The sequence below is a fragment of the Ambystoma mexicanum genome, chromosome 1q, assembly GCF_040938575.1.
Source record: "Ambystoma mexicanum isolate Mex_15411 chromosome 1q, UKY_AmexF1_1, whole genome shotgun sequence".
NCBI classification, from domain to species: Eukaryota; Metazoa; Chordata; class Amphibia; order Caudata; family Ambystomatidae; genus Ambystoma; species Ambystoma mexicanum.
Genome location: NC_090922.1, coordinates 790,724,167 through 790,749,613, shown reverse-complemented (window position 1 = coordinate 790,749,613; position 25,447 = coordinate 790,724,167). Strand labels below are relative to the sequence as shown.

Here is a 25,447-nt window from a genome sequence, read left to right as displayed (position 1 = left end):
TCTGTAACTAATTCACTGTGTGAAGTGCAGATCTCAATGGACTCTCTCAAAAGAACCTTGGTTTCCTACTCTTGATTGCAATTGTTGGTTGCATGTGAGGTAACCCAGCTAATGAGATGGTGGTAGATGTAGATATAATCTATGTAAGGTTGTGGGCTGTTCAAAATTAATATGGGAAGAGTGTTGACTTTGAATTCCATGGCATGTATTGTAGACTTGAGACCAGTAACTGAAGGAAGAGGGGCAGTCATGTTCTGGAGACAGATTGGCCATAGACTAGACTAAAGCAGTTTCCCGTTTCTGTGATGTTTGGAAATTGCTTGCCAACACAAGTCATTTCACCTTTATTGCCCCTCTGTTTGCACGTGTTAACACTATAGGGTTCTAACCCACTAACTGATATTCGTTCAAGAAAAGCATATTAAAAATGTTATTTTTTTAAAAATATGAAAACTAAACTGTCTTGATTTTTCAGCATCTGCTCACACAGCAAAAGGATTCAGATCAGGAGGAGTACCGCAAGCTACTTTCAGATAAGGAGCTCAATGTCAAACGAATTCAGCAGCTGACTGAGGAAACTGGAAAGCTGAAGGCAGACATTGCAAGGTGAGCATTAAAACATGTTAACTAACAGTTAAATCTAATGCATGAGTCAGTCTATGTATGCAAATAGGCATGAACTAAATGAAGAGCAAGGGGTTCGGCTGAGGCTACCTAAGCACTAAAATATCCTTCTGGGTAAGAGATCAAAAATTGGGGCCTGCAGCGTGCACAATCCCACAGAGCCTCCCCTAACAAGGCTCGGATTTGGTAACAAAAGCACAATTGGTTTGGGAGTGTGGTCAAACGCACAATGCCATAAACATTTAATGTTGCAATCAAATTATTTTTTCGCAAGTCACTAATAGGTACACATAGATTGTTACTATGAATGTTTAGTTAATGTAACGCCGACATGTGTTTCGACCGAGCTGATAGTTTTCAAGGCTGTTAACAATGTACATGATACACAAAGTAATTCAGAAAACTGAATGCAAATGGATGAACACACAGCGACAGTACCATTTTGTTTTGACATGAAATTAAAATGTGGTTTGGTATGTTAATTTTAATTTCATGTCAAAACAAAATGGTACTGTCGCTGTGTGTTCATCCATTTGTAATCACTTTTATGAATTACTATGTGTATCGTGTACATTGTTAACAGCCTTGAAAACTATCAGCTCGGTCGAAACACATGTCGGCGTTACATTAACTAAACATATTCATAGTAACAATCTGTGTACCTATTATTAGTGACTTGCAAATAGGCATGCACCGTTTAGAAATTGTGATCTATTTTTGGATGTTTAACAACTTCAACAACCCTCTTGACTACTTCTACTACAACTTTCAGTGGCGTTTTGAAAACTAGACCTGTTTGAGTATTCTGTTTAATTGGATGTTCAGTGACCCAATAAAAACAAATAATTTACCAAGTAGTTTCCTGTTTCTGAACTGGACTTATTTTATTTTTGTAGGTCCAATGCTTCCCTAAACACGAGTCAGAGCCAGATACATAGCTTAAGGGAGGAAATGACTAAAGTGAAAATGGAAAAAGACAACATCCAGCGTGACTTGGAAGCCAAAACAGCTGATATACAGGAGAAGTTAAAAACCATCACCCAAGTGAAGAAAATAGGCCGCAGATACAAGACTCAGTATGAAGAGCTGAAGGTGCAGAATGATAAGGTGAGTGTGAACCTACAAGATAAAAACTATTACGAACAACATTGCCCCAAGACAACAAATTTTACAGAAAATATTTTGTCATTAAGCTCCAGCAAGGTAAGCCCACCTTTGCTGACTAAAACGTGCAGCATTCAAGGAGTTGTAACCCTGTAATTGATTAGCTGCGCATCACGTTGTTGAATTTCTGGGTCTAGTGGCCTTTTTCTCTAGCAACACCTGCATAATCTCTACTCTTGTGCCTCTTCCCCAAAACACATGTTTTGCATAAGATCTCTACACAAGTACCACTGTGGCCTTCAAAATGCTTGCTGAATTGTTCAGTAATTTTATTTATAAAATAATGCAGCCTGCAATATCCATATAAAAGCCTGGAAATGCATTTCTTTTTACAGACTAGTTGGGACATCAGAACTGACCTGTAATAAAAATGACTTCCCAACTCACCTGTAATCAGTTATTGCACTTCAATTGTGACATCACAATGCCTGCTGCTTTTGCCAGCCGAAAGTAGAACTCCATCTGTCACTGCTGCACTTATAGCCGTGGTATGATTTTAAAAATTCTGTGCCTGGTGAGCACTGCTGTTTCTTTGGTTTGGTGAATACATCGAGGAAAACAGTTAAGCGACCTTGGTTCGTAGAGGCTAGTGTTTACTAGGTCTCAGGAAAAGGCTTGGTGAGAGTCAAGCTTGCATTGGGCCGATCGCCGTCCAAGTCACCCGCACAGTGGAAAGTTCGGTCTTCAGAGGCTGAAACGGAGGCTCCCCCCTTCCCACACCTGAGGAAAAAGTAGGCAACAGCTCAAGGTGAAGAAGAGATCCGACTTTCGGAGCGACTTGGTTCGTGTCGGAATGCCGTAAGTAGTTGGCGGGACAGCATCCAGGCAGGAATGGAGGACTTGAAGTCTCAGATATTGGCCATGTTTGAGAAGGCGGCTGTGGGTGCAGGCGAGACCCTGAAACAGTAGGCCCCTGTAGCTCCAGTGAGACCCGGTGATTCCGGCCTCAGGATGGCACCAATGCCAATGTCGTCGGCATCGGGGAGCCTTCAGGCTGTGCCGAAGAAGTCAAGAAGTTCTCCAGCATGGGGTCTGGCATGGATTCACATGCTCCATGCTCATGAACATTCCCCGTCGTCAGGCTGGGAATCCCCGGTAAAGAAAAAATCAGTTTGTTTCATTTCTGAACTGTCTTTCTCCTAATAACCAATCACTGGTCTCTGGGTCATACTGCCCCCAGCCAATGACTGCCCTCAACCTAAGCCCCTCCTCTGGCAGCCATCCTCAGATTTTTACTGCACCTTCAAGTGTTGGGAGTACTCGTGCTATAGCTTTCAAGCTTTTACTGCGTTTTGGGATTTTTCAATGAGTTTAATCTCATTTTTTCGGTCAATCGAGCCTCAAGCTCCACCGTTACTACTTCTGATCAATGGGGACCAGTTTATGAATTTTCTACGCCCCTCAAGGGCAAAGTTTTCGTCGAATTCCACTTCTTGAGGATTCCAGAAGATCTTTGAGGCCTACCCCGTGTGGACATGGCCCAGGACAAAGGAAACGCGATGCCCGGATCCAAGTTGTTCAGGAGCTGCCCTGGATGCGGATTGTAGAATGTCTTCGAGGACGAGCATTCTAGATGCCTCTACTGCCTTCATTAAGACAAAACGCACGTGTAGAAGCACTGTGCGTTTTGCAAGAACATGTCGGAGCGGACTATGAAGGATCGGTGTGTCCGCCTCACCAACTGGCTTGAAGGGAAGAGGTCAGGGTTAGGTGAGAAGTCCGAGCGGTCTTCTAAGACCTTTGAGGGCGCTCCGGCGACGGGGGCCCAACAAAAGGCAAAGCACTGCGAGTCTGCGGGCACCAGGAGTACCGATCGGTCGGGCTCTTCGGCTTCCAAGCAGGACGCACTTTCACTGGCGCCATCAACCATGAGCCAACACTCTGGCTCGGGGAAGAGGAAATCAGAGAACCAGGGTAAGCTTCGAGAGACGTCCCGTCGATCCCGACGGAGACAGCCGAGGGGGAGGGAGGCGGTGACCCCGCACCCCCAAGGTGAAGGCCTCAAGCGCGTCCAAAGTCGTGAAGGCCTTGATTCACCTGGCTAAGGCGTCTATTGAGGGAGTCGTGGCGGCCCTGGCGAAGCCTGGGGAGGTTACCCCACTGGAGGCGACCTCGGGGCCCAGAGTTTCCCTGCCACTGCATGAGAAACCCAGAGGAAAAAGAGGGGGGGGGGCAGTGGCCATCACAGACACAGATGCATCCTCTGAAGAGGAGCTGGTTTGAGTTGTGAAGATCCTGAACAAGAAGTTCGAGGAGGTCTGGTCCCACAGGAGGGATCCCGTCGAGGCGGACGAAGAAAGCGACGGTGGTGCCGACGAGGATCCCGTGGAGGCAGAGGATTCCACTCCCCAACCGTCACGCCCGTCGCAGCCGGTACCTGGGCCACAGGACAACTCGGGAGCAATCTTGATGACTATCCAGGCCTTATGTACGGAGATAATGACAAGGTTGCCCTTACCCCCAAAGCACGATCCATCAGAGCCTGGACCGTCAGGAAGCCCTCCGAGCAAGCTGAGGAGAATTCATCCCCCCTGCCCTTCCAGCCTTCGCGGCCCTCACATCCTTCATCTCCTTCCCCTGATCCGAGGGATGACACGGGAACAGAGACTGCCACGACGGGGATGGGCCTTCCATCACCACCTCCTCGGGCCTCCCCGCCCGACGAAATTGGCTCCTTCCACGCAATGATCGCCAGGGCATCCAAGCTCTTCCAGCTCTGCCCCGAAGAACAGAAGAAGGAAGGTTTCCTCCAACGGCGTGAAGCCAAGAAGAAGACGGTCCTCTCGGTCCCGTTGTTTGACGACATCTGGGACGAGGGGCTATCGCTCCCGAAGAACCAGTCTACAACTCCTGACAAGAGAGACCAGTATGAGAAGAAGTACTGGGTCCCGGATTCCACCCCCATGTGTCTTGGGGCACAGCCGACCCCGGATTCGGTCGTCTCGGCGGCGGCCAAGAAGAAAGCGGTGGGGGCGACGGCTTCAACTTCAACCTCCCCGCCGCACGGCGAGGCGAAGAAACTGGACGCCATGGGACGACGGATCATCTCGTCGGCAGCGACGATTAAAGCGGCCAACGCCCTCACGATTGTGGCCAGCTACGACAGGGAGCTGTGGTTTAAGATCGCTCCTCTGCTGGACTTCCTCCCGGACGACAAGAGGGATGAAGCCCTGGAGAGCCTACAGGAAGGCGAGGTGGCGTCAGACCACACCATAACAGTGGCTACTGACATTGCTGACACCGGTTTCCGCCAGATGGGCAGCACGGTTTGCCTTCGCCAGCGTGGTTGGCTTAAGGCAGCTGATTTCTGCCAGGACGTGCAAACCAGAGTTTTGGACATGCCTTTCAACGGGAACAACCGGTTTGGCAAGACAGTGGACGAGTCACTGCAGACCATCAATGCCGACATGGAGACGGCTCGGGCCCTGGGAATTTTTCAGATACGACTTCCGTCCTTTCGGAACTCCGAAGGCAAGCAAGGTGCCTCCAACAGATTTGGCAGTGGCTCCTTGACATACCGCCAGGTGGCCGGCTCCTAGTCGCAGTAGGCCTACAGAGGACGCAGCAAGTCAGGAGGATCTTGTCATCGCCAAGGCGGCAAGACCGCTGCCAAGCAGGTCTGAACTGGCTGTAGCATCGGGCCCCCACCTGAGCACCCCGGTGGGAGGCCGGCTGGTGAAGTTCATCAGCGTGTGGGAATCCATCTCCACCGACCGATGGGTGCTGGATTCCCTGGCCCGTGGGCACACTATTGAGTTTCTAAAGTGCTCCCGCATTCCACCCGTGGCCAGGAAGGAAAACCACGTCCCCCAACTGCTGCTGGAAGTAAGAGCGATGCTGTAGAAAGGAGCCATTGAGCTCGTCCCAAAGAGTCTCCGGGTTCCGGAGTGTACTCGCAATACTTCCTCGTAAGAAAGAAGACCGGCGGCTGGCGACCTATCCTGGACCTTCGTTGTTTAAACAAGTACATCAAGTCCCAGAAGTTCCGGATGGTCATCTTCCAGCACGTGCTGGGGCAGCTGTAGGAAGGCGACTTCCTATCGTCGCTGGAATTGGAGGATGCCTACTTCCACATCCCCATTCTAAAAGAACATCTAAAGTTTCTCAGATTCGTAGTGCAAGGGCGGCACTGCCAGTTCAAGGCCCTCCCTTTCGGATTGAAGTTGGCTCCCAGGGTATTCACCAAGTGCCTAGCACCAGTGGCGGCGCGGCTGCGCCTGCAGGGCATCCACATCTACCCCTATCTGGACAATTGGCTCATCCGAGCAAAGACAAGAGAACTCGCCGTCGGGCACACAGCGAAGACCGTCCAACTGCTCACGGATCTGGGATTTTCCATCAACTTCGCAAAATCCCACTTGCTTCCGTTGCAGCTCGACACAGTGGTGCGATTGGCCTCTCCGTCGGAGGAAAGGACGAAGGCCATCCTGGGCAAGGTGCAGCGGCTGTCGACCAAGGACGTGGCCACGGTGAGGTCCATCAAGTCCCTTCTCTGCATGATGTCCTCGTGCATCTACCTCGTGAGTCTGTGCAGGCTGCGGATGCGTCCACTGCAAGAGTTCCTCGACGCCTGCTGGATGCAAGCGGCGGGCAGCTTCGAGGACAGGGTCTCGCTCAACGTGACTTTCCACCAAGCGATCCGGTGGTGGGGCACCCTTGCGCATCTGGTGGTGGGTATGGACTTCAGAACCTGGCACATCAAGAGACTGTGACGATGGATGCCTCCCTGGAGGGATGGGGAGCGCACACCGGAGATCTCCACGCAAGAGGCCTTTGGCTCCCGGAGGAGAGGTCACTACACATCAACGTCCTGGAGCTCCGAGCAGTGTTCTGGGCCCTCAGGTCGTTCCTTCCGTTCCTCAAGGTCAAGGTGGTGAGGATCTTCACCGACAACACCACCACAATGTTCTACATCCGGAAGCTGGGAGGCACCAAATCCCCAGCCCTATCCAAGGAGGCCCAGGATCTGTGGCACTGGGCTGTCGCCCAAGGGATGTTTCTGGTACCCTACCACCTGGCAGGAATAAAGAACACCTTCACCGACTCACTCAGCAGGGAGCTGTGCTCGTGCCACGAGTGGGAACTGCGACAGGATCAAGTGGATCTGCTATTCCACCGATGGGGCAATCCCCAGATCGACCTATTCGCGATTAACACCAAGTTCCGGAGGTTCTCCAGCAGGTTTCCCCAGTTGGGGAGCATGGGCGAAGTTAGGCAGAAGCCTGTGCAGTGCCCTTAGGGACCACTACACACAATTAAGACTACAGGTGGCAATACAAGTTTTACCTTTGGTACAAGCCTGTACTACTATGCTAAAGTGGTAGCAGTAGCAGAGCAGCCAGGCTTATCTCAAGAGAACATAAGCAGTAGAAGAGATTACACAAAGGGACCACAATTACTGTGACTCAAACACTGACTCAAGGTTTCAGGTAGAAAAATATAAATACATTTATTTTAAAACCATTTGTTATCAACACAACACTTCTATTAAATTTAAAACCACACGTTAAATGCACTACAACTGACCAATTCAGTTTGTACGGTAGGAATCAAGGTAAGTACCCTGTGTTTGAGCGAACCAGTATTATGGAACAATACACGTTACCGTGAATACGATTGCGATCACTTTTTGACACTTCTCTTCCCCTGGCTGAAACCACGAACTGTACCCGCTGCCAGGAACAACTGCCACCGCTGGAGCTTCCTCAACTTTAAAAGGTACTGTGTTCTACCTGGCCTCCCTTTCTACGGTTTGCTAAAGGTGACCCTTAAATCTTTGGCTTTCCAACTGGGTTGGCCCCCAGACCTTCCAACTTTATCTTCTGAATCAACCCAACCTCTTTTGAACATTTTTACAAAGACTTGAATGCATTTCTAAACTGTGTGATCTTGGGCACATTTCACCTTGCTCCATTTAAAGTGGGCCTGGCATATGAACTTTGGCTCTACAGTAGACTCTGCCACCTGTAGTCTCAATTGTGTGCAGGGGTCCCTAAGGGCACTGCACAGGATTCTGCCTAACCGTACACTCTTACCAAGTGGAAAAATAAACTCCAGAGATCCAGCAAAGCTGCTGGGGGACTCGCTAGGTAAGGGAAATTAGCCATTGAATGAGAATTCTCCCTAACAGCGGTGCCTTCTCATTCCCCTGGGACCGCCTATTCCTGTATGCGTTCCCACTGTTGCCATTGCTGCTGCGACTCATCAGTCAACTCAGACGGTTCCGGTGCAGGATGATCCTAGTCGCACCGGCATAGCCGAGACAGATATTTTTCACGGACCTTCTGGACATGTCAAACTGCCGACAGACGCGGATCTCCTCGCCAGAGAAGAAGGCGCCATCCTCCACAACGACCCGGGGTCGCTGAACTTGCAGGCCTGGCTCATGCAGAACTAGAGTTTGGAGGGCACGATATCCCGGTGGACTGCAAGGATGTGCTTGCAAAGGCCAGGGCGTCCTCAACTCTCAAGTGCTATGGACACAAATGGAAGAGGTTTTCTGGCTGGTGCCGGGCACAGATCATCAACCCTCTGTGGTTTATGGCCCCTCAAGTGCTGCCGTACTTATCGCTCGCCAAAGCGGGGCTGGCCCATGCCTCCAAGATCCATCTTGCGGCTATCGCCCGCTACACCAGAACTCTGGGGCGCTCATCCCTGTGGTCCCATCACCCGGTGAAGGAGTTCATGAAGGGACTGTTCCTATTGTTCCCGCCGGTGAAGGCTTCTGCCCCGGCGTGGGAGCTCAACGTGGTGCTCACCAGGCTCATGGGGCCGCCATTCGAGCCTCTGTATTCGGCACCATTTAAGTTCCTGTCGTGGAAAATGGCATTTCTTGTGGCCATCACCGCTGCACGATGAGTGGGAGAGATCCAGGCCCTCTCCTGTAAGCCTCCATACCTGACTTTCCACGAGACGAGGGTGGTGCTGAGGACGCACCCCTTCTTCATGCCCAAGGTGCCGTCAGACTTCCATCTCAACGAGCCCTTGGTGTTACCTGTTTTCTTCCCGTCGCCAGCCGAGAGCACTTTGCACTCGCTGGATGTAGCTAGAGCCCTGAAGTTCTGCGTGAACCACAGTTTTCGGAAGACATCAAAGCTGTGTTTGAACTTTGGACCTGTGAACCAAGGGAAGGCCCCCTCGTAGGCTTGCATTTCCAGATGGCTCTCCAGCTGCATCATGCATTGTCACCAGTTGGCAAACCGACCGTTGCCCGGCCATCCTAGAACCCATTCGACTAGAGCAATCGCTGCTATTGTAGCGTTCCTATCTGGTGTGCCCCTGCTGGACATCTGCAGGGCTGCTACGTCGAGGTCGACGCACACCTTCACGAGATTGTACTGCGTCGACCGGGATTCCAGGGAGGAGTCCAGAGTCGGCCAGGCAGTGCTGCGCAACCTGTTCGTCTGAAGGTGGGCCTGGTGAGGAGGTAAGAGATGCTTAATGTTGAGTTAATGAAATGCTTAATGTTGAGCCTTGCCACCTCCCGTGGTTGTGCATGTGTGTACTGCTATGTAATCTTGTATTCATGAGCATGTGAATCCATGCCAGACCCCATGCTGGAGAAAGAACAAGTTACTTACCTGCAACTGTTGTTCTCCAGCATGGGTCTGGCATGGATTCACATGCGAAACCTACCTCCTACCCCTCTGCGGCTCTTCACTTGGTCCTACTGCCACTTTACGTGCTACCAAATCTGAGGATAGCTGCCAGAGGAGGGGCTTAGGTAGAGGGCAGTCATTGGCTGGGGGCAGTATCACCCAGAGACCAGTGATTGGTTATTAGGAGAAAGACAGTTCAGAAACTGAACTGAAGCTGATTTTTTTCTTCACCGAGGTTTCCCAGCCTGACGGGGAATATTCATGAGCATGTGAATCCATGCCAGACCCATGCTGGAGAACAGTTACAGGTTAGTAACTTGTTGCGTCTTCGACGCTGGGACCTTCTGGCATGCCTCAGGCCCTGATTATTCTCGATGTGCCTCTGCCACCCAGAACACTATCAGTGCTGATAGCCATTCCCTTGACAATCGGTGATCAGTCCTTTGTACCATTGTCTTGATGTGACTTCTTCCGGTCGGTGGCGCAAATTTTCGGTGCCGACGATGGTGGCAAGGGTGACGTCATCCCCATTTATTTGGTGACTGGCCTTGCCGACTTTTTCACTGATCACAGACCTTGTTGCTTTGTCAGAAGGACTGCATGATGCCAGTGGGCTGGATACATCTCAAGATGCAGGCTCATCCATATACCCATACTCGTGCAACGTTCAGGACCCTTGTGGACATGGTAGTTGACCCCTTGGGGCAGAATACCTCTGCTGTACCTGTCCAAGGCTACGAATGCCAGTGGTCAAGTGTACAAAAAGTAGAACTATATTCCCTGCTGACCTGCACCCACTCACCACAAATCCAATCGCGCTCCCTGCCACACACCTACAAACCCCCAAACACATGCACCTTCTGCTGAAGGAAACATTCAGTACGTTGCAGTGGAAGTTTCAACTTCTTCCTATACTACTTTTATTTTACAACAAAACCATTCCGGACCAGTTTCTTTTTGAAATAAAAGTATAGGAACTGTAAAAATTAATTAAAAATAGTAGAGGAGCACCGCTCCCGCTTACTTCGGCCACTGATGAGCACAGGACATTCTTGAAGAGGGTACCACCACAGAAAGCAATATTCCACTCCACCCGACTATAGCTGACCCAGTCGCCTCGTTGGGGCAATGGCATTGTTCCTTTGCCCTAGTTAACTCCAAACTGATGAACAAGTATAGCCTGGCAAGAGGAGATCTGTTTTATCTTGCCTCTCACCCCCCTCACCGGAGGCTTTGTTTGGTTGTTTAGGCGGCCACAGTATCCACCAGGGCGGCTTCCTCCATGTTCAATTAGCCAACTGACCAGGAGGGCAAGTAAGTGGATGCCCAGTGCGAAGATTTTCTCCTCCAGGAGCATGGCCTTAGAGGCTACTAATGTCTCGTGTCATTGACAAATATTCATTTGGACAATGTAAAGCAATTGAGCATGCAGCCCAGTACGTCTCTGTAGGGAATTGCGGAACAGGTTCATCCAGCTGGTAGATGACGGCAAGGAGGTGGCCAGGCAGTCCTTGCAAACTGGCCTGGACGTGCAGAACCCAGCCAAGGCTGTTTTTAGCTTTGCTACTGGGGGCAGAGGCTACATACTGGATTGTCCCCTACAGCTTTGTCCTCTACAGCAGGAAGGCTCAGCTTGTGCAGGCCAGGCAAGGGAAGAGGCATTTCTCATGCTCCGTAAAGGGTAGGGAGGGGTATAGGGCCAGAAAATGGCGGCAGCAGCAGATGGGGTGGCACTGTCATCAAAGCCACTTTAATTTTCCCCTCCACAACTCACTGGTTGGTTGTGCATTCCAGTTGGCTACCTAACAGGGTGTTTCTTTTTTTTATCGCCTCCTGCTAAGAGTGAACATGTCCAAACCATTTGCCAGAAATGTGAATCCTCGCCGCCGCATCTCGGGCAATTATGCAATAGCTTTCGTCTATCATGTTAACGTTTGTGGTGTCATGTTTACCCGGTGTACAATGTTGAATTGTATTCGCTTAAATGTAGCATTTTCGTGAAGTCCTGGAGATCCCTGTGCAAACATTTGCCCATGTTTTTCCCCCAATTGTGTGTACACGTCCTGTTCCCATTTCTCTTTGACTGGAAACGGGTGTTTGGGGGGTTGGGGGATTGTTTCTAGCTTTCTTGTAGCGCTGTGTAGATTTGTGATATTGAGCGTCTTTCTTGGCCTATTGTAAGGATGGTTCAAGGTACTGTGGAAACTGAGGCTCCTCTGGTACGGAGTCCCATGTGGCGGCCATGGTTCTCGTAAATCGCGCGAAATTCAAGAATTGCCCCTTTGACATCTGGAATTTCTGCGCCCAGTCTACACGGGTCAGTAGCAGACCCACTTCCAACATATCTTCCAGGGTGCGAAGTCCGGCCTTCTTGCATTTTCTGGCACCTATGTCGTTGTATAACTTTCCCAGTTCGGGGAGGGCCCGCAATGGCATTTCCGGTCTATATCCCTCCCCCCCCCATTCTCAGTTTACGGCATGCCTTTTGCCACACATGTTGTACTACTGTTGTGCCTACTGTTGCTGTGGGATCTATTCCTTTCCCCCACAATTCCTCCTTCCCTGTATCATATTGCCGGGGTGGGCCCAGCAAGGATCTATCAGTCCCTCCTGTCTTGTTGTCCCACCTTGCTGCATGTTTCAGCAGCAGGCCATATAGTAGATTTCAAAGTTTGGCAGAGTCCCCCGTCTGGTTGTCTCCTTCGCAGCATGCCCAGAGAGACACTTCTCCTTCCCACCCACAGGAGCCCAGAGATCATACTGTCGATGTTTTAAAAAAGGGGAGGGGGGGCCTGAACAGCTGTTATGTTTGGAACTGGGTATAAGAGTCGGGGCAGGATGACCATTTTACAGATTGTTATTTTCCCCATGAGTGAAATGGGTAGCTTATTCCAGAACCTCATTTTCTCCTCTAGCTTCGAGATTCACCTACCCACGTTACTTTAAATATGTCTGTTGCAGAGTGATCTATCTGTATGCACATGTATTTGAATGATTCGGTCTCCCACATTAGACCCACTTCTGGTAAGTCCTCCCGAGCCCTCCCCTGCAGGGATCCCATGGGAAAGACTATTGATTTCTCTTTGTTAATGTGAAACCCCAACCACTGCCTCACGTTGCGGTACACTATAGATAGGATGTGTAGGGCCGGAATCTGCACATACAAAAGGATATTGGCCGCATAACAGGAGATGACATGTCTCTGCCTATCCACCACAAAGCCTGCATCTTTATACTGGTCTCGAAGGATGTTGGCCAGCGATTCCAAAGCAATGGGCAAAGAGGATTGGGAAGAGGGGGCAACCCTGCCTTGTTCCCTCTTCTAGTGTTCACAGAGGGGATACTTCTGACTGTTCTTACTCTTGCCAGGGTTTTTATGCATGAGCTGTATCCACCCATGCATATGCAGGCCCATCCCTGTTCTGAACAAGACATTGAAAAGCCACTCCTATTCTACTGGGTCAAATCCCTTGATAGATTCAATAGCTACTAGCACCGGTTCTGTCGATCTTCTCCGTTCTCTCTAGCACGTGTTTATAAGTGTCTGATTCATGGTTATATTTCTACCCTCCACGAATCTGCATTGATGTTGGTGGATAAATCACCCCCCCCCCCCATATGTTTAGTTAGCTAGAACCTTACCCAAGATCTTTCCACCCACAAAGTAGCGAGATGGGGCGGGAACAGTAACATCTGCTTAGATAGTTCCCAGGTTTGGCTAGTATTATTGCTTCCCTCGTGGATTAGGCTAGAATCCCTTCCTGGAAGGCAATATCATGCACCTTCAGTTTGTGGGTTAATAAATCTGCATGTGGCATGTAAAATTCCAGTGGGAGCCAGTCTCCCACTGGAGATTTCAGTCTTCATGGAGTTTTATCACCCTCTGAATCACCTCCTCTGATTGGGCTTTCTAATTCCTCTATCGCTTCGGTTGTGAGCGTCGGTAGACCAACTGAGTTTAGAATGCCAGACATGTCCTCCGTGTCTAGTGGGCCCTTGCTTGTGTATAGCTGTGTATAGCACTTGCAAAATTCTACGTGTATGCCTTCTTGTGTGAGCACTTCCTCCCTGCTTTCTGTAGTGATCAGAGCAAGCATAGTGTCAGGGTTCTCCCTTCTAAGAAGCCAGGCCAATAATTGACCTGCCTTATGTCCTTCCCCATGTATTCGCTGCGTATATTGCACATATTCGTGCCTCTCCAGTTTTTCTTGTCCCTCTGTCCATCTCTCCCTTTCCCTTATTAATTCTGCACCGCAGAGGACCCCTGCCAACTTTCTCCAGTTTTTGAATGTTATCTTCCGATCTTTTTGTTAGGGAGAATTCTCTTATAAGGCGAATTTCCCAAACCTAGTGAGTCCCCCAGCAGCTTTGCTGGATTTCTGTTTTTTTTTCTCCTGCTAAGAGTGAGACTCTTTTTCCTCCCACTCTTAAGCATGATTTGAGGTATGTCTTTGACTTAATGTGTGCTTATGGGCTATGAGCCAGAGCATTGGTATTATCCAAACTGGACTATTGTAAAGCCCTCTACATAGGAGCCACCAAACAAATCACCAACAAAATTCAGACGCTACAAAACAACGCCCTTAGGGCAGCACTCAATATTCCCAGGAGGGAACACATTTCCGATATCAGGAAATCCCATAACTGGCTCAGCACAACAGACAAAATCCTGCTTAAAGTAGCATCGCTCACCCACAAATGCCTGAATAATGCTGCCCCACGCTATCTGGCAGACAGAATATGCAAACACAGCCCCATCAGACCCACCAGAACCTCCAATGCTAATCTGCTCACCGTCCCAGGTTTAAACGCACTAAAATGGGTGGCAACAGCTTCCAGGTGAAAGCACCCCAACACTGGAACTCCCTACCACCATCGCTCAGAACTCCCCAACCTTACTCACTTTTTAGACGCAACTACATCCATTGGTTAAAGAACACGAACCACTAACACCTCTAACACCACACGGCTGCTCTCCGCGTTGCATGCTTTAAGAGAATCTGTAAATTTGTAATACTAAACTTGTATATATTTGTAATTCTTTAAATACATCTACTGCATTCTCTCCTGCCAAACTGTACACATGTTCCTTCATCGTCACACTGTAATTATGTAATGTAATGTATAATTATGTAATGTAAAGTATAAGCATCCTGTAACCAAGCTTTGAATCACCTTGCTGCTCATGCGCCCTCATACCCTCGGGTCTGGTGCGCAATACAAATGAATAAACTAAACTAAACTATGGGGTCTTGGGGTATCATCTGTTTTAGTGTATGTTACACAGCACCCTCAGTGCAGTAACACAGAGGTGTCATAGTGACCCCCCCAGTATAGACTCCATACCCTGGGACTGACTACTGTCTCCCAGGGCATGTAAAGTCACCATTGACCTTACTAGTACAAAATTGTGAACAGAACCAGTACAAACAATCATATTGTGGCAGTACTGGAAGGGGTTAATTCGATTGCCCCTGGGTCTGTTTCCAAGGGGGCACTGTCCAGTCCTCCCTTGTCAAGTTTCTGGCTGATGGCAGTGGTTACCAAGCAAAATATTCCACTGGAATATTTCCTATGCAATTTTCCCATTGATTTTAAACGTACCTCTTTTTGGTGCAATGTTAAAGATACCGCCGGTTTATTTATTTAATATAAAATCACTGGTTGGGTCTTTTCGCCAGAACTCTTTTCTAAAATGGCGTTTGTGTCCGTCTCTAACTCCAACCAAGGTCGGGCCCTTTGTTCCACTTTTTGGGGGGCTTCTCGACAGAAGCCCTCCAACTGGTGCCACTCTGTCTGGGCGGCACAGGATGTGTGGGTGGGGGAATTGGCACCCTGGACTGCGTTGCCTTAGCAACTCAAGTCACACTCTGTTCTGATTGGCCCAGTGGTGAGCCAGCCGGCTCACCACTTATCATGTATGAGTGACAGCTAGGCTGTTGAATGGGGTTTTTTCTGCAGAAAAGGAGAGCTTTTGGGACTGGAACTTCAGAAGTCACCACATGACCTACGAAATCCGAAGAGGGGAGAAGCTGAGCCATCTGCAACGACGACACCACCGGTGGAGCCCTGCTGCAACAACCTCACCACTTTCCCGACGACAAGAGAAGATCTTCTGCTGAAAGAGTCTTCTTCCTCTGAGCTGGTGGGATCAACCAGTTCGCCAGTTCGCCATTTCGCCTTCCAGGACGTCTCTTGGTCGAATCGCCCGTGCCAAGCACTCCGGCGGCCGGATAGCCAAGCTTCACCACTGTGACCGCGAATAAAAGGAACGCACCGACAAACTCCGCGGCTGGTCTCTTCCCTGGGAAGAGCAATGACTCAGTTTCCTCCTCGACGAGATCTTCTCTTCCCCTGGTTGAAAATACGAACTGCACCCGCTGCCAGGAACTGTCACCGCCGGAGCTTCCTCAACTTTAAAGGTACTGTGTTCCACCTGGCCTCCCTTTCTACGGTTTGCTAAAGGTGACCCTTAAATACTTGGCTTTCCAACTGGGCTGGCCCCCAGACCACCTAACCTTTACCTTCTGAATCAACCCAACCTCTTTTGAACATTTTTTTACAAAGACTTGAATGCTTTTCTAAACTGTGTGATCTTGGGCACATTTCACCTTGCTCCATTTAAAGTGGGCCTGGCCTATGAACTTCGGCTCTACAGTAGACACTGCCTTCACTAACTTGTTTTGGTCTTAGAAAAGTGTTTGTAACTGTTTTATTTTCATGACCTGCCTTTTTCTGTCCTTTTAACTTAATTATTGGAGTGCCATATAAATTACGCGCTCGCATCTGTTTTGACAAATAGTGTTTTGACTTAGACATGTCTAATAATTCTTAAGGGAGGTGTGTATATTTTTCTGATTGTGTTTGAACTTGCTTTGATCTATAGTGCTAGTGTATTTACTAAAGTGTGTTTAATAAATAATGATATACTTTTGATACCAAGCTCTGGTCAGTATTTGCTTGCTCTACTGTGTTTTTAGCCCTATTGTGTATCCTCTGTATACTGCCCTACTCTTCTTGAGAGAGGACTGACTGCTCAGCCACAGCTACCAGGTAAATCTGGGTGGTGCAGACTGCTACCAATTGGGTTTACTGCTTCATACTCTTCTTGCAGTGTTCCCCAAGGGAACTGCACAGGATTCTGACATTATTCTTACTTTCATCCCCTATGTGGTTGCCATATATTTCCCTCCGATGGTCACCTTTAATGCATTCCATGGTTTTCTTCTGAGTTTTCGTTTTGCTTGAAAAACTCTATAATAGCCTGTCTAACTTCTTCCCTATGAATACTGTCTCACAGCGCCTCTCCCCTAAGTTTCCACGTTGTAATCGCCCCTCTCCCATTTCAGTGTGGTACGCAGGGGGGCATGGTCTGATATATTCTTACCCAGGTATTCGGTTTCTCTATGGTGTGTAAATTGGGCCTTCCCCACGAGTAGGTTATCCATGCAGGAGTGGATACCATGCGGGGGGGAGGGTCGGATTACCCTTTCTCTTCTTACCCCCTGCTCCCTCCACACGTCTACTAAGGCCATGGCTACCATCACTTTAATGTCTGTTGCCAGTGGCTTGTCTGACACCTTTTCCTGACCTGTCGAGGAGTGGATGTGGTGGACAATTGAAGTCTCCTCCCCATATTGTTTCTGTGTACATGTGCCCCCATCAGTGTCATCTCCCCTGGGAAATGAGTTAGTAGCCACACTCGGGGCATAGGAATTGATTAACCTCCCTTCCTTCTATAGTGCTCGGGAGGATGATCATCCACCCTTCCTCATCCCGGTTGACCTTGGAGACCTGTAGCGGGGTTCCCCTGGCTACCTGCGTCAGAACGCCTCTAGAGTATGTTGAACAGTGAGCCATACATCTCCCTTTACCCATGCTGCTTTCACCCTGCCAATTCTGCCTTGACGTGTTTTTTGCAGCGTTGCGACGAACTTTCCACTGCTTCAGCGAGCTCAGCAGTACCCTGCGCTTCTTAGTTTGCCCCATCCCTTGCACTCTCAATGTTGCTGTTGTGAGGTTCCCCATTGTGGTAATTAGACTCCCACAGTTGTAAACCACCCTCCCCTCCCTTCACCCCCCTTCCCTCCGTGACTACCCGTCCAGGCCTCCCACCCCCGCCTTCCTGCCGACTTGTGTGCTCAAGATCTGGTCTACACACATACCCGTAACTTCCACCCATTTCCCAGTCCCACAACTTTATAACTGTTAAACTTCCAACTATCCACTCTCCCTCTGCTGCCCTAAATTCAGTCCTTTAGGACCTTTTATAAAGTCCAGAGTGCATCTTCCGTCTGCAATTGATACTCATGTCTTCGAGTTGTGTGCCTTCCTGTTGGTTCGAGGATTCTTTTCCATAGAACAGTAAATCTGGTTGGTTTTCGGTTCTTGGTACCCCGCCCTCTGGTTTCTATCTGTCAGGTGCCATCTTGTGCTACGATCACTTTGCTCCTTTTGGCCTGCTCTGATTCTTGGTCATTGTTTCTCCTAATTTTTTCAGGCAGTAGTATGGACGTCCGTGATTAATACTTTCCTTGGGTCTGTGATGCTGATGCAGTGGTCCAGCTTCCCTCCATTTCCCACCATTGCCAGGCTTTTTCAGGCGAATTACAGAACCATTGTTTTTCCCCTTTTATGATAGTCAAGTGTGCCGGGTATAGGAGCATATTGGATACCATTTATCCCTCGTGTTTTGCATTTGCTTTGTATAATCTGGGAATATGAGGGCGGAACCCTGTCCGTGGCAATCTGACCCTGCAGCATCGTCATCTGGAGTATCGCGTCCCAGTTCCTGTAATTGAATATTCATGCAATCAATGACTGGGGTGGGGGCTTTACGTGCCAGGGACACGGTGGGCCTGCCCAACTGCAAACCATCTCAAGAGGCCCTTGGATTCCCAGTTCATGCTGCAGCCAGTATTCTAGGAATAATTCATTGAGCCACTTTACTTGCCTTCTGGTAATCCTATAATGCGCACATTATTCCGGCGAGAGCGCCCTTCTGCATCCTCTGCCCGAGCCGTCAATGTCTTCGTTGTTTGTAGCAGTTGGGAAACTTGTGTCTGCAGTATTTTAGGTCTGTGTCTTTTCCTACCACTTTGTTTTCAGTCTCCTTTTGTTTCTCTGTTACTTTGGGAACGTTGCCCCGCAGCAGATTCAGGTGTTCGGCTATGAGACCTTTCTGTAGTTCCAGTGCCGGGCTAGAGCTTTGTACCGCTTGGAACACTTCCACTATCCACATCTCTAGTCATTGCCTGGTCTCCCTTTTCCTCTGAGGAATTTGTGGACATTGATGTATGTTGACTCGTTGCAGATGTTGTGAAGAAGTACTCTTCGGTTGCCTACCTTTGCCTCCCATTAGCCAAATCCCTTCAGGGGGTCGGGGGAGGGGAAAAGTATGTCCGTGTAGGAGGGTCATGTTACGCTGTTCCAGATGTTTCCCAGAGTTCTTCCTAATTTTTCACCTATTCATTGGTCCCTGGAGGCAGAGTAGTGGGTATGGGGGTAGCCCAGGGTGCCTCAGTGCCTAAGGTTGCAGTCTGACTCCCGATTGTGGGATCTTCTGTTGTGCAGGGTTTCGTGCGATATATCCTCAATCCGCGGTTGTGGTGGGGGAGCCAAGGGGGAGAAGGGGACCCCTCCCCTCTCGATGGCTGTTTATGGCCTTGGTGGCTATATGTCTTGTTGGAGATATGTTTGTCGTGTACCCTCGTGGTGTGGGCCCCATGGCTAGCTAGCTCCCCAATGACCCCACCCCCAGCCAGGTAGATTCTGTTGACTAGGCTGTCTGTAGCAGGGCCTTTCCTTACCCTTCCCGCATAGAGCCTTACCGCTTGTGTGCTGTACACTGTGGCGTTGAGCCAGTATCACCTCTTAAGGCCATAAATATATTCTCCGATCTGAGTTTGGCAGTGCCTCGGCGTGTCCCCCAGGCCATCATCTTGAAGCGGTGTCAGGGGTGTTCTATCCTCACTGATGCATAGTGCTCTGTGTGCTGCCTTGCAGGGGATGGGTGTCTCCTTCTGTGCAAGTTATGTCATTACGTGCAGCCTCTCCAGGGCCAACATGGCCTGGGCCTCATGTTGGTTAGATGAGTTAAGCTACTGGTCTATTTGGCCCTTGCATCATGGATCCAGGCCTTGTCTGGTGGTGGTTCTCTGGGTGGCACAGGTTTGCCGACTGGCTTTTATCCCGCACGGGTGCTGGAGTTAATTACAGGTGTGACCCTCACCTCTGTGTGTGCTCCTCTGACAGCTCTTGCCATTTTTGCCTCTCAGATTAGTGGTTGGTGTCAGTTCTTGGCGTCCCTCTCCCACTGGGTCCGCCCGCTGTTAGTGCGCAGGGCTCAGAGCGCTGCTAATTTCTTTGCTATGCAGTTGGCGCTCCTGCTTCTCCCCACCTCCTACACCCCTCCCCCGCAGACCGCGGCATCAGTGACATGAATGCTGGCAGTCTGCCATACCTTGGGCAAGTTGAGCCGCACTTGCCAGTCGGGCTGTGTTTTGTTCTCCCAACCTCAGTTCCAAGGCGGTTTGGCTGAGCCGAAGTGTGGGCTCTGGGCCTTTGGCCCTTTGCGTCCGCTGTCCCTCACAGCGCCTTAATTGGCAACGGCGGCCATCTTGGAGAAGCCTGTTCACCCCACACTGCTTCAAAGTTTATTCACGGTTTAATCCGTCGGGAGGTGATTTCAGCCTCTGCTTTTTTTCTCCAGCGATTCTGTGTTTCACTCACAGGGACTGTATTTTTCCTCACTCTGCCTTTCAAATCAGGATGTTTGCGCAGGATAATTTGAAGTGGCCATAGGAGCTCTTGAGGGTTCACATCCTCATCCCTGGCCTGCTGGCCACAGTTTTAAAGGTGGGGTCTTGTTCATCAGATGAACAAGAAATGGTTTAATTAAAATGTGAAAACCTTTTATCTAAGGATTTAATAGGTTATACAGCCAAGTCAAAACAAATGAATCCTACACTAATATTTCAGTACTCGAGGGATGTTATTTTAATCTGACCAGCTATCTTATCAAAATTCTCAAATTCCTACAGTTTAATTCAATCGGACGGCATTGGTGAAGTCTAATTTCTATGACGGTAGGGTAGGTTTTGGAGTTTTTCATGTAAAATCAGCGCTTATACAAAATGTGATATTGAAAGAATCCGCTATCTTATTAGGTTTGTGTTTTGAAGTGTTCTTGTACAACACGCCCGATACAGGGAGTGTGCAACAGAAGTCTGAGTTTTAACCTCATGTAAAAGTGATAAATACCAGATGAAATGTGCAACATCCTTTGAAGGATATAAAGATGTTTCCTGTGTGGGAGACTGGAATTTCACTGGACTCAACTGTGAAGGAAAGCGACTGGTCATGGCAAGCAGCATATCTGGCAACGCCAAAATCTAATTTGGTGACAATGCTTTAGTATTCTCATGTAAAAGTTTTATCTTGGAACAGTAGACGTTTTATGAGATTTAGGAGTGTGCATATTGACTCGCCCACCGTAGTGTCTTATGAAGTGTCAGGAAAAATGTCTCTTAGCAAATTTCTGTCCATAGTATCTATGGACCCCAATCTTTTTGCTTTGTTTTTGAAACTGTTTGACTTTTTGAGGGGAAGTAACGTCTTCATCTTCACTTGCCGTGCCTTTTGCTAATTTGTTATGGGTTAACTGATCAGTCTTTCAGACTATCGGTACCAGGAAACTTTCCCTTTTGATTTTTACACTGTAGTAACTTTAACATTGCACACAGCATCATACAATGCAGTGCAATGGGGTTACTTTTGTATCACCCTAACCTTTTACACACGTGAGTTTTGGTTACTTTTATAGGTGCAATTATGTTTTTTACATTTTTGTTTAATTTCTAGTGTGCACATTCGCATTTACTGCGTATGGCTAATAGAGTGCCCTAAAATGTCCATGCTATGAGCATTTTGCTTGTTCTTCGGTCATATTGTTGTTTGGCCCTCTTCTTGCCTTGCCAGGTCATGAAATGCCATATACGGTAAAGCACTTGCCCGGGAAAGCTGCAGCTTTCGTGCGCTAATGATGCTTGTGTGTGGTGCCCAGGAAGTTAGTGGTACTGTCTAGTCCCACTCCACATCTCTGGTGCCAGAGTCTGTGTGGGGCATGAGTGAAACCAATAGTTCTCTGATTGGACAACTACCGGCTGTTTGGTGCAGCTCTCCAGCATGGGGTCTGGATGGATTCACATGTGCATGAATATTCCCTGTCAGACCGGGAATCCTCTGTAAAAAAAAAAAAAAAGTTTCACTTAAAGGTATTTCTCCTATAAACCAATCAACGAGCTCTGGGTCATACTGCCCCCAGCCAATGACTGCCCTCTCCCAAAGCCAGTCTCTGGCAGCCATCTTCAGATTTTTACAGCACGTGCGAGTGTTGCGAGTCCTTGTGTTTTGCTCTGTGAGCTGTTCTACCATTTTTGTCAAACAGAGCCAGTGTGCTCTTTCGGCCGACATGTGGAGATCCTTTTGTCAGTGTATTTCAGTGCCCCACAAGGGCAAGAATCGTCGAAGTGTGATTGAAGATTCCAGAAGGCCATCGCGCCTACTCCACACTCCGGACCATGTCGGAAGAGGAGGGAAGCTCCCTCTTCAAGCTCTGCTCCAACTGCGGAATGTGTTTGTCGAGGACAAACACCTCCATTGCCTCTGTCTCATCCAGATCACAGGGAAGCGGATTGTTAAATCTGCCTCGGGTTCTCCAAGTGAACCGCGAAGGATCATCACAGTAGGTTGGCGGTGTGGCTCGGCGCCAAGACCTCTGTCCTGTGCGGCAAGCAGGGGCATGCCTCACCCAGGACCGGCCTGGGGGCTCAAGACCAACCACCGCAAGTACCTTTCCATCGGAGGTCGTCTTGTATGCAGGTCCTGCGAAAGGGCAGGTGTCATGATCTCTGCTTCCAAAAGTTCAGGGTTTTCCCAACTCCCTTGGAAGCAGATCCATAACCCAGGTTCCGAGTGCCAACCAGTCCCAATTGGGACCTTTTGGACCCAGTCCTGGCGTCAGTGGCACCAGGCTCATAAATATGCCCAGTCCCAGCGCTGGAAGCGCCGGGCTCATAATGCTTGGGTGGACTTACCTGCAGCAGACCATGCTGCTTACTTGCCTGCCAGTTGAGCCTCTGATCCTCTTCTGTTTGGAACTACTTTTCCTGTTGGGTGGGGCAGGAGCCACTCCCTAGATTCAGAACACTGAACTCTTCTGGAAAGCAGGAACTCTTTTCTTACCTAGGCGTGGCTGTGGAAGGAGACACCTAAGCACTACAGGAGGCTATTTAAACCACACCCGATGGATGAATCTTGCTTTGCGTTATTCTGCATCCTCTGCAGCAGAACGCTCATCGTGTCTTCTGCATCTGATCCTGGGCCTAAGGAAAAAGGCTTACCATCCTGAATCCAGTCTTCAGCAACACCTATAAAGACAAGAAAGAACAGGTTAGCATTACGGTCTTCAGTGACAGCTCTTCACTTACCTGGTCCATCGGCTGTCACCAACGCCTCGCGCTGCATTCCGGCATCTGAAAGACAAAGGCTTACCTACTCTTTGTGCGCTCCGGAGGTCTTCACACTGCATTCCGGCATCTGAAAGACAAAAGCTTACCAACTCTTCGCACGCTCCGGAGGCCTTCGGCGCTGCATCCCGCATCTAAAAGACAAAAGAAGGTGCGTTTAAAGACATTGGGGAACTTTAATACTCACGTGCCATTACTCCTTTCCACATCTAACCCAGTGGGTATTCCGGCACCCTGCAGCCGCTCCGAACTTGTACCTGCAAAATAAAAAGACAGTTAGAGCGCATCGTGAAGCAGGCAACAAGCGCTTACTTACGTGCTTCCAGGCGCTTCTATTCATCACACGGGCTCCATCTTCAACTCACTTCAGCCCGTCATCCGCCATCGCCGGAACCCTGCAAAACAAGAAACATCATTACTAAAGACTTTAAAGACATTAGAATTACTCGAAACTTACCGTTCGTGCAGTAAACGACGGACAGCAGTCCTCTGAAGTCAAGAGGCCTGCTCCCCTTATCCAGTGAAGAAACTGGTTACAGCACCCTGCCCCGAGGCAGATGGAGAGCACAGCGTTCACTTACCTAAGGTGAGAGCGTTAACCTTTGGGGTTCTAAAGGAGAAGAGAAAGGGAAGAAGAGAGAGACATTCAATAACCCAGTTCCTTAATCCCATATTTTCTATCTGCAGACATCTTACCCTTCGAGTCAGACATACAGTACACAGAGGTCCAGCCCAAAGAGCCAGCCGTGTGTTACACATCACCTTTGAAGATACGGTATACGCCCAGTCAAGACCGGCGCCTCTACGGGAATCAGTTGAGCGTTACAGCAGGACGCGCTCATCTTCACCATCTGCCTCCATCTCCAGCCATTGCTCCAGCTCCTCCTCAAAGAGGAAATCCACTGACCCGGCAAAGCTGCGGGAAAAGCTTGAGAAGGCAAAGGTGACCGACCTGCCCCAGGCGGCCCTGTTGAAGTCGTTGACGACGATAAGAGTTGGTGGCAGCTGCCCTCTCGAAGGCCAAGAGGGCTGACCCAGTCAAGGTAGCCCTGGCAGTGCCCAGAGTATCCCTGCCCCCGAGGCGGGAGGACTTGGCCAAACCAGTGGAGAGGACACCAGAAAAGAGTGCCATCCCTAATCCGACCCCTCAGGATGCAAAAAAAAGGGGGGTGGGAGGAGAGGAGGCCTCAACGGTACTCCAAGATGCGGATATTACTTCCTTGGATTAGGAGGACCAGGGTGTCTGTACTCGCGATCCAGGAGGACGTGGGTGACAGCGGAAATGCTGACTGCTGGGCCCAGTAGGCCTACCGCCCGACCCCTCCCAAGGATTCAATGCTGAAAATCCTTTCAACCATACACACCCTGGTATTGGAGATTCAGAAAGGGATGCCGACGACGCCACCGGCCGCGGTGGGCCTGGACCAGCCACCGGCGGAAAAGAGGAAGCGGAAAAGAGGAAGCGGCACAGTATGCCGCCGCATCTACCTCCACACGGAAACTGCCTGTGGCCTGGGCACTCTTAAACCACACCGCACTTCCTCGCGTGCCTCTGGCCGGATGTCTGGCTGATCGTCGAAAGGTTTCGGCCGCGTGTCCTCTGCGTACCGTCAGCCATCCCGGTCCACGACCCAGGAGGCTTACAGATGCTGCTCCACGTCTTTCAGTGGAGGTGGCCGTCGTTGCTCCCAGGGCTGCACGCCGGCCTTGAAGCAAGATTGAACTGGCCAGGGCGTTGGGCCCCCACCCATGCACCCCGGTGAGAGGCTGGCTGGCGGGCTTCGTCAGCGAGTGGAAGATGATCTCCAGCACCCATCAGTCTGTGAACTCTCTCGCCTATGGACATTCTAGGGTACGCCTACGTCCCGTCTTCTTTCCTCCATACTGTATGGGGCGTCCCTTGCTAGGGACGGGAGATGGTACCCTTTTCACCAGAAAAATCTTCCCCTTTAAATTTAGATAAGCTACACTGACTCCGCCCACCACCACTCCCCAGTCCTCTTTTCTGCGTCTAGGGGAACGCACTGCTTTCACCAGCGCTCCTGGGTTAGGCCTCTGGCCTAGTAATTCCACACGCTCTTCCCTGGAGAAGTATTCTTTTCTTACTTTTTCTTTTCAATTATCAGGTACTGCATTGTCCCCTGGTGCCACGCTCCTCCCCCGGCGCATTTCGACGACCACAGGCTTCAGCAGGTGTTCAACCTGCAAGGGTCCCTTCCCAATGTCCGACCCCCACGCCCTCTGCCTCCGCTGCCTTGGCTCAGACCACGGCTGGGACGGCTGTACTGCATGCAGCGCCTTGACTCTGGGCGCGCTCAAGAACCGACTAGCCAGTTTGTGCAAGCTCTTCGGAAGATCGCCTCCAGAGGACCTCAAAGGGTTGTGAAGCTAAAGTGCAGGCCCATGGTGTAGGTGCCCTTTTCTCCTCTGCACCCTCCAAGGGTGACTACTTCCCAAGAAAGCGCTGAAGCGGGAAGGTCGTAACGGGTCCTAAAACCAGCAACAGCACTGAGGCGGCTCAAGCTACCGACC

General features: G+C 49.8%; 1 protein-coding gene across 4 annotated transcripts in view; it reads left to right on the top strand.

The window, feature by feature from the left end:
* The window catches only part of TPR (translocated promoter region, nuclear basket protein), a 2,097,972-nt gene that overhangs the window by 1,101,825 nt on the left and 970,700 nt on the right, over window positions 1–25,447 (top strand). For all 4 annotated transcript variants that reach the window (XM_069641376.1, XM_069641377.1, XM_069641375.1 and 1 more), the window contains exons 30-31: window positions 476–606; window positions 1,521–1,731. In XM_069641376.1, the coding sequence (XP_069497477.1) occupies window positions 476–606; window positions 1,521–1,731 (342 nt within the window). The remainder of the gene's footprint in view (window positions 1–475; window positions 607–1,520; window positions 1,732–25,447) is intronic.